This window comes from Sinocyclocheilus anshuiensis, unplaced genomic scaffold, assembly GCF_001515605.1.
Source record: "Sinocyclocheilus anshuiensis isolate Anshui unplaced genomic scaffold, SAMN03320099.WGS_v1.1 scaffold2066, whole genome shotgun sequence".
Classification (NCBI taxonomy): domain Eukaryota; kingdom Metazoa; phylum Chordata; class Actinopteri; order Cypriniformes; family Cyprinidae; genus Sinocyclocheilus; species Sinocyclocheilus anshuiensis.
Window position 1 is genome coordinate 77001 of NW_015558697.1, and position 8436 is coordinate 85436.

The 8436-nt window shown below is 36.9% G+C and overlaps 1 protein-coding gene across 2 annotated transcripts in view; it reads left to right on the forward strand.

The window, feature by feature from the left end:
* Nucleotides 1-6268: 6268 nt before the first annotated feature.
* Nucleotides 6269-8436, forward strand: part of LOC107681430 (retinol dehydrogenase 13-like) — a 3476-nt gene continuing 1308 nt past the window's right edge. Inside the window, exons 1-4 of one of the 2 annotated variants that reach the window (XM_016477733.1) lie at nucleotides 6269-6369; nucleotides 6962-7096; nucleotides 7174-7365; nucleotides 7992-8153. In XM_016477733.1, the coding sequence (XP_016333219.1) occupies nucleotides 6303-6369; nucleotides 6962-7096; nucleotides 7174-7365; nucleotides 7992-8153 (556 nt within the window). In that variant the 5' untranslated portion in view covers nucleotides 6269-6302. The remainder of the gene's footprint in view (nucleotides 6370-6961; nucleotides 7097-7173; nucleotides 7366-7991; nucleotides 8154-8436) is intronic. The other variant, XM_016477734.1, reaches the window with a different exon arrangement.

The following is an 8436-nucleotide window of genomic DNA, read 5'->3' on the forward strand; positions in this document are numbered from 1 at the left end:
TACTTTTTGGGACAAAGAGTGGATTGATGAACAACCTCTAGAAAGCTAAATGTTTAACTTTATCTGTGCCTGTATGACCTGATTCTCTGGGAGGAAAGCTGCTAATCTTGCTTGTGCATAAGAATACAAAAAATTGAGAAAAATTAAACAACAACACAATCCTGCTTCACAGAAATACTGGTTGGCAGCTGTGTTGTAGGAAATACTAATGTGAAATCCAATGATTTGAGAACAGTTGCAAATAGGGCTGTCACGATTATGAAATTTGGCTGACGATTAATTATCTAAAAATAGTCACGGTTATTGCGATTAATTGTCTGTTTTAGGGCTTTGGCGATTATGCCGATTATCATGATTAATTGTCTGTTTTTATGGCTTTCATTATATAATTGTGATTAATTTAAGGGATCAGTAAATAATTATGATGTTATCTTTTAATCTTTTTGAGTTATTATTTTGCAGTGTAAGATTACAGAGTATTCCAACTTCTAAGAATCAGCTAATACCGATCCAACACCAGCGCTATTTGTTTTCTACACCACTACAGAATATCAGTACTGTGTTTGTGGAACTAATGGTCACTCTTTTAAACGCTTTGTTAAACGCAATCCACTTAATACTCACTTCCTCATTACAGAGAAAAACTACATTTGAATAAAAATACATAAGCTATGAAATTAAACGGTTATTTAATTATCGCGACAGGCCTAGTTGCAAAAGGATACATTTTGATTAAATAGGGACAACCTTGATTAAAATGTGTCACAGCCCATTTACATGTTTAACTGGAATAATATATGGATCAAACATAATATATAGTAAACTTCTTTGTATAATTCTGGGTAACAAATGAACACGGTTGTATCTGAACATCTGTACACTACCATACAAAAGTGTGGGGTCAGTAAGAATTTTCTGAAAGAAATTATTAATTGTATTTAGCAAGGATGCATTAAATTGATCAGAGCTGTCAGTCAGCACTTTTACATTGTAATAATATTTCACAATATTCCTGTTTTTAAATGCAGCCTTGGTGAGCATAACATGTTTCTTTCAAAAACATACATAAAAATCCATACAGACCCCTAAAATGAAAGAATAAACTGGAAATAGTTCTTACTAGATGACTCAATAGCAGTGTGGACACTCTCCAGGTGACATTGAAGACGAAATGGTGTGGGAAAGCGCCGGAAACAGTGCTGGCAGGATGTGTGTGTGTCCATCTCCCCATTTTGCTGCTCCAACTCAACATGGTACTTCATATGATTCATAAGTCTGCAAGGAGAACAAACACTTAATAACTGCAGCATTCTAGAATTAATCTACTGCAATGAGACATATATACCCATAATTGCCATCCTAACTTGACTGTCCATCAACGTACCTAATATTATTCTTCAGTCTCTTGTTACAGGTGAGGCATTTGAACGATAATGGTTCTTTTGAGTTGTCCATTGGTACATAGACTCGATTCCCTTCAAATGTGCCATAGTAGAAATCATCCACGAGCATGACAAGTCTTTTCTGGGTATCTCCGGCCTTTATAGGTGGGCTATCCAGCTTGATACTGGGCACAGCAGAGAGGCTTTTAGGCGGTGTGGCTGGAGTGCTCACAGCAATTGCGGTACTGCTCGGGTCAGTCTGGGCCAGATCTGGGCAGCAGAACTAAAGGGGAGAATGAGATTAATTGACCACTTTTAAATTACCAAAATACACTTTTATATATATATAAGAGCCTCAATCATTTTGAACTGAGCTCCACAACGAGGACACAAATGAGTAGTTGTTGATGCTGTTGTATGTGTAATAGGGATTGCTACAAAGAAAAGAGAGAAAAAAAAAAAAGAATTTGGAATTTATCAGCATGGTTCTACTCTAATATGGAACTATCATAGTAGCTATCACAGATGCAGAACAACAAACTTACTTTGGATAACATTTTGTGCCATGACAGGTACAGCAGAGGAAACAATAGGGCCGTTGTTGGTCTTTTGATTGCTCATGACAACAAATGTCTGCGCTTGAGCCCCACCAGGAAGGTTCACTGATTTCACAAGGCTCATTATATTTTGCATGTCCAAGGGTCCATTTCCTGGCTTTATTGTCACTGTAAAGAGAAATAAATACAATTTTATAACTGATAATTGCAGTTCTTGATGCTGAGTGGTCAATACAGTGATCAAGCTGTGATAAATACATCTAGTAACAGTTATAACAGGAAATACCAGTTTACATGATTTTATCTTGTGAACATTAAATGTGCAAAGCATTTTTTAAATGCAATTTTAATATAATTAATATTTAAATCATTATTAGTACCTTCACTGTTTCTTAAAATTACAAACCACTGTCTAAAAAGATAAAATAAAACGATTTCTGTAATAATTAATGAAAACTCTACTCAATAGGAGCATCTTACAGATTTTAGTCGTGGTTCGTGCTGCGGAGGGCGGGGTAATTGTTGTAGACGACATGGTGGGCAGAGAATTGGCTGCAGGAGGGGCGACTGCTGTTGTGGTACGAAAGGTGAGAGTAGCAGGTATCTGCATGGTGCTAAAAGTGCTGGGTGTTTGTGCTCTGTTTGCAACGGGAGCTCCAGTCCTTATTTGAGCTGGCTGGGTAATTATTTGGGTTGATCCAACAGCTGGTTTGAAAATTTGTGTGCCAGGTGCTGAGAATACATGTAAAAAATTATTGTTAATCAATAAGCAACAACAACAACAAAAAAATCAAGTTTTAGGAGCACATTACCATACCTTGGACTAGTGTAATGGGTCGAACAGTCTGGCCCTGTTGGACATTCAGTACCAAACTCATTGGGCTCTGGCCAGGATGGATATTCTGGACAGGAAGACCCTGAATCATGCACAATATGAAACACATTGATTAATAAAAGAAAAGTTGAAATAATCAGAAATGAACTTGGATCTATGAGGTGGGATGGTAGCACCTGTGTGGTAAAGTAAATCGGCTGACTGTTGGCAGCATTGGCAATCGAAGTTGTGACAGGCAGGAGAACCTGTGACAGAGCCACAGTGCCGAGCCCTCCTCCTCCTGGCGTCAAGATGACCTGCTGCCCTTGCACTGCTTTAGGAATATCCGCCGGGACAGCAGCAGGAACTACGCGTTGAGTCACTAAAAGAATAATTGACTGATTAAAGGAGAAGTGCAGAAAAAAAATGTAAAACACTGTCATCAAGATGGTGCCATTGGCACTGATGTACCATTTTTGTAGTTTATATGACTTTGTGCTTCCAGTATTTGACATGGATTATGTGTAAATAGTGAGAATTTCAGTCTCTACCTTGCACAAAGCGTATTAAGCGTACACTGTAAATATATAGAGCACAAATTAATTTTTATTATGTTTTTGCCATTTTAAAGTTGGACAGCCCCAGTCCTAATTCACTTTCACGAAATGAAAAACAGCAGCCAAGATATTATTCATAATTTGTTTGTGTTTAACAAAATAGAGAATGTTACACAGGTTTGGAACAACATGAGAATGAGTATATAATGACAAAACATTCCTTAAATAGGTAAAATAACTGATAATCACTCAACAATGCTATAAGGAACAAATGCTCACATGTATTTGTGATCAGCGGAACTGTGTTTGCTGTATTTACTACAGGTGGTAGGTTTGGGATCACCACGGTTTTAGGCTCAGCTGGAATATCAACCTTTGCGGCAGGAGTTGAAGACACTAAAAAGCGAAGAAGGACAGGTTTTATTTAGCATAATAATATTTATTAAAAGAAAAATAAAATATTTCTTTAAGTATTTACATATGTGTAAATAAACATACATTTAACTATAAATGTTACAGAAAAACCTATAGAATTGCACACCAGTGGGAGTACTGCTTTCAGCATTTCCCCCTGAATCATCCTCCATTGAACTTTGCTGTTGCCATGGTTCCAGCTCCTCCTCCTCACACTCCATAAACAAATCCGCATCCATGTTTCTGAAATATAAAACGTTTGTCGAGCAAAACATTTTATCAGTGAACATGTGAAACAGTAAACGTGCCTTTACATTTAGGCTAAGATGAACAAATATAATAACGCTATTACTGCCAATGGCATTTAGTAAAATAAATCAGGAAATTATGGTTTAGTTTTATTTTGGACAGGTGAATGACATGTTTGAAATGAAGACCCTCACAATATTCCCCGGGCTCTGACAGCATTCAGCTCCGACCGGTTTCAACGTCAAGACTGGCGTCTATACAACCACCTCATCCTGCAAATGACATAAATAAAAAAAAGAGTGAGTAAAACACATTTTGTTTTTACATACATTTGTAGAAAAATGTCCAATATATGCTGGATTAAAATGGGTTTGATATCCAGCGCGCCACCGTATCACTTAAGAAAAGCCCTCAATATATTGTGTAAGTACGCGCAATGTGGTTTCATCCAACTGAAAGGAGCTAAGAGAAAAGTAGTTCCTGTACCATTACATCCAGTGCGTGAGACTGGATGATTTGACAGAACTAAACGAAAGCATAAGCCTTAGGTTTGTGTACAATAACAATAAATGGGGTTGAAAATCCAAAGTGGGTCGGAACGAGAGCCAGCTCGACGTTTATTACAAATACTCGGTCACAAATTATGCAGCAACCCCCTCGCGCGGCGCCAACCGAGTGCGCACTCCGCATACTGTCCTCTGCGCACATAATAAACGACGATCATCTAATGCGTGAATTAAAACGCGAATACATCAAATATGATCGAATTTATAAATAATACTTACCGGATTACAGTCTATATGGAAATATGCTCAATGTGATATATTGAAAGAACACAAAGCCTTGCCGGTACGTCACAGACGAGACGAATAAGTGCGCTAAATGGGCAGAGGTTCTGCTCTTTCTGCGTCAGCGATTGGTTGATGCACGCAAAACGCCACTTCCTGTTTTGTATTCTGAGCTCTGATTGGCTGTAATCTCTGAAATAAGAAGGAGTGGTTACTGGAACAAGAAAATGGCTTCCTTCCTTGAAACGACAACATTTAACACTGTTTAACCAACTGCTGGTTTAATAGTGGAAAGCAGATAATGTTGGTATTTTATTCAACACTTTGCTGGTGTTTTGCAGATAATCTGTCAAAACCATCATAGATTGGTCTTTTTTGAACAGAATTCTTGATGTTCAATAATTGAACACTGAAAATATCTCCTATATGAAAATATTGGCCAAAAATTATCATATATCAGCCCCTTACATGCACAAAGCACTGATAAGTAGGTTAGGAAACAAAAACCTGTACTTTTCCAGAACAGGTTCTATTTTTTAAAGCATACTGGAACAGAATGATTTTTAAAACATTATGTTCCATTAAGGGTTCTCGAATGTGTGGTCTTCCCAATGTGGGCGGGACATCACATTTCGGTGTTTACTGCACTACTGTTCAGACTCACTGCAACGCCGTTACTGAATATACAGCACAAAATATTCAACACGACTAGTAAGGTCCGAATCCTGAACAAACGACTCTAATGAATAGGTTCTTTTGAATGAATCGAAAACCTACAGCTCAACCAGTGTACTACGACTACGAGTACCGAACAAATTACTCTTCGGATCCGATTCTTTTTAGTGGCTCAAAATCATTAGAAGGAGATCGATTATCGTCGATTTCACCAACCTGTACAAAGTTGTAAAGGCTTGTGTGGGACGTAATGAATGGTTCTTCATATAGTGTAATTTAAAATAAACTCTTCGAGTTTTGTTGTAATCAAATACATTTTTGATTGTTTCATATTTTACTTAATCCATAGTTGATGAAAAATCCCAGATCACTGCTGATTACAGTAAATGCAATAACAGAGAAATAGGAATCGAAATCGTAATAACTTGCGGTTAAAATAAAATAATAATAATTTCGCATCCCTCGTGAGGGCGCGTGCGGTCGTGCGTAACGTACTTACGCCATTTTCTTGTTCATGGCACGCACAGATCATGGCACAGATGTGTTGCATTTGTGTCAACATACCCACGGCCAAACGTGTATTATTCCAATTTTCATAACAAGGCCTATTGTACTTTTTACTCTGAATATTAATACATCTACCATCTGACCATGCGTGAAACGTCTTGTGATTCTGAGATAAACGTCGTTTCAAAACATGGAGAAATCTGCTGTTCTAAATGTTTATGAGGCGCGCGTAATCAGCCATTTGGCGAAGGGTACAGCAGGTACTAAGCTGTTGTTTAAGTTGCTTAAGCCCTATATATAGCATTCTGCACAGAGAGGACACAATGTGACATTCTTGATTTTGTAGACATTCACGAGAGATGAGGGATCAAGTCACATCATCTGATCGAGTGAATTATGGCGCTGTCATCGCGCTGGTCGCAATCAGTAAGTTACGTGTATTGTTTGACATCTTTAAAACCTTTATTAGAATCTTTATTTAAAATAAACATTAAAGGCTCTTAAGGTGTTTAAAATGATCTATGAAAGAAATTAATACTATAATTTAGCAATGAAGCATTAAAAAGGCGTATAATATTATAAAAGATTTCCATTTAAAAGAATGTTAAATGCTGTTCTTTCGAACATTCTATTAATCAAAGAATCCTGAAATGTATCACCGTTTCTAAAAATGTAGCACCAAATCAACATATTAGAATGATTTCTGAAGGATCATGTGACATTGAAGACTGGAGTAATGATGCTGAAATTTTTAAAATATATATAAATAGAAAACAGTTATTTAAAGTGTAATAATATTTAACAATTTCAGCATATTTAGTATTATTATGCAGCCTTGGTGAGCCCAAACTTTTGAACAGTAGTGTGTGTTTATAATATAGGCTACACATATGCCTATACAACAATATTACCAGTTAAATAATAATAAAAAATGCTACAGATTTTCAAGATTCTACAGCAGAGTATGTATTTTAAATTATTTTAAACATTGTTTTAAGGATTCCATCCCTCTTTACAGGCTTCATGCTGCTGCGGAAATGGATAGCTGGTGGTGTCTGCAAAAGCCGTGCTTGTCTAGATGGAAAGACGGTTGTGATTACTGGTGCTAACACTGGGATTGGCATGGAAACTGCAAAAGATATGGCTCGTAGAGGTATGGCATATTATTTAGGACCCCATCTATTAATTCCCTTACTTTTAACTTGGAAATGTGAATATGTGTGCATTTAGGGGCTCGGGTAGTGATGGCTTGCCGGGACCTGACTCGTGCCGAGAATGCTGCAGAGTATATTCGACGCTCCACAGGAAATGGCAATGTAGTCATCAGACACTTAAATCTGGCCTCTCTATATTCTGTCCAAGAATTTGTCAAAGAGTTCATAGCAACAGAAGAACGACTGGATATACTTATAAACAATGCAGGTGAGTCAGACTGTCATCATAGTCTGATTTCATTCTTAAAGGTCCCATATTTTACACTTTTCTGGAGTTTTATTTTAGGTTTTGATGTCCTTAAGAATATATATTTGCGGTATAAGTACCAAAAACCATCTCAATATATTTTTACAGCTCCAGACACAGTGAGTTTGTCTTTACTTTACACGTTAAATGTGATCCACCTCATAGTAACAATCCTGTCAGATCGTCCATCCTTTGAGTGAGTGTGTAACGTTACAGGTCGGCCGATCAGGTTTCGTGGTTAAATTAACCTTTTCGACATGTTTCCCTGTTGTTGTTGCTCAGCAATAGCATGGACGTGATCTTATCTGGGGGTTTGGCAAAAGGAGAGTGGGACTGTGGGTGGTGACTGTGTAGTTCTGAGTCAACTTTTTACGGAAGTCACAACGGTTCATAAAAAATCACAGCTTCTTTATGCAGGCTGTGTGAATTTTACTGTGGACTGACTGTTTCGAAACTTATATGGTAGTTACATAGCACCTAGACCTCAGTTATCATTAAAAAAGCCAGGAAATTTCAGTTTTGACAATATGGGACCTTTAAAAGCAAGGGGTACAGAGACAGATCTTAAAGTCCCTTTTTTCTGACAGGTGTTATGATGTGTCCAAAGTGGATCACAGAGGATGGCTTTGAGACACAGCTGGCTGTCAATCACTTGGGACACTTTCTTCTGACCAATTTACTGTTAGGAATGCTAAAGAGATCCTCCCCCAGCCACGTAGTTAATTTGTCCAGTATTGCACATGTTGGTGGTAATTTCTTTTGAATAAAAATCAGAAATACTCAGAATGTTACGATTTTAAGATATAAGAATGCTAAGATAAGAAATTAAGACTTTTTTTTTTTTAGACCAGACTATATTATTTATTTGCTTATATTTATGGAAAATACGCCACTATTCAAAATTTTGGGGTCTGTAAAAATTTTTTTGCCTTTAAATGCATTTATTTGATTAAAATTTACAGTAAAAACAGTAATATTGTGAATATATATATATATATATATATATATATATATATACAGGTGCATCTCAAT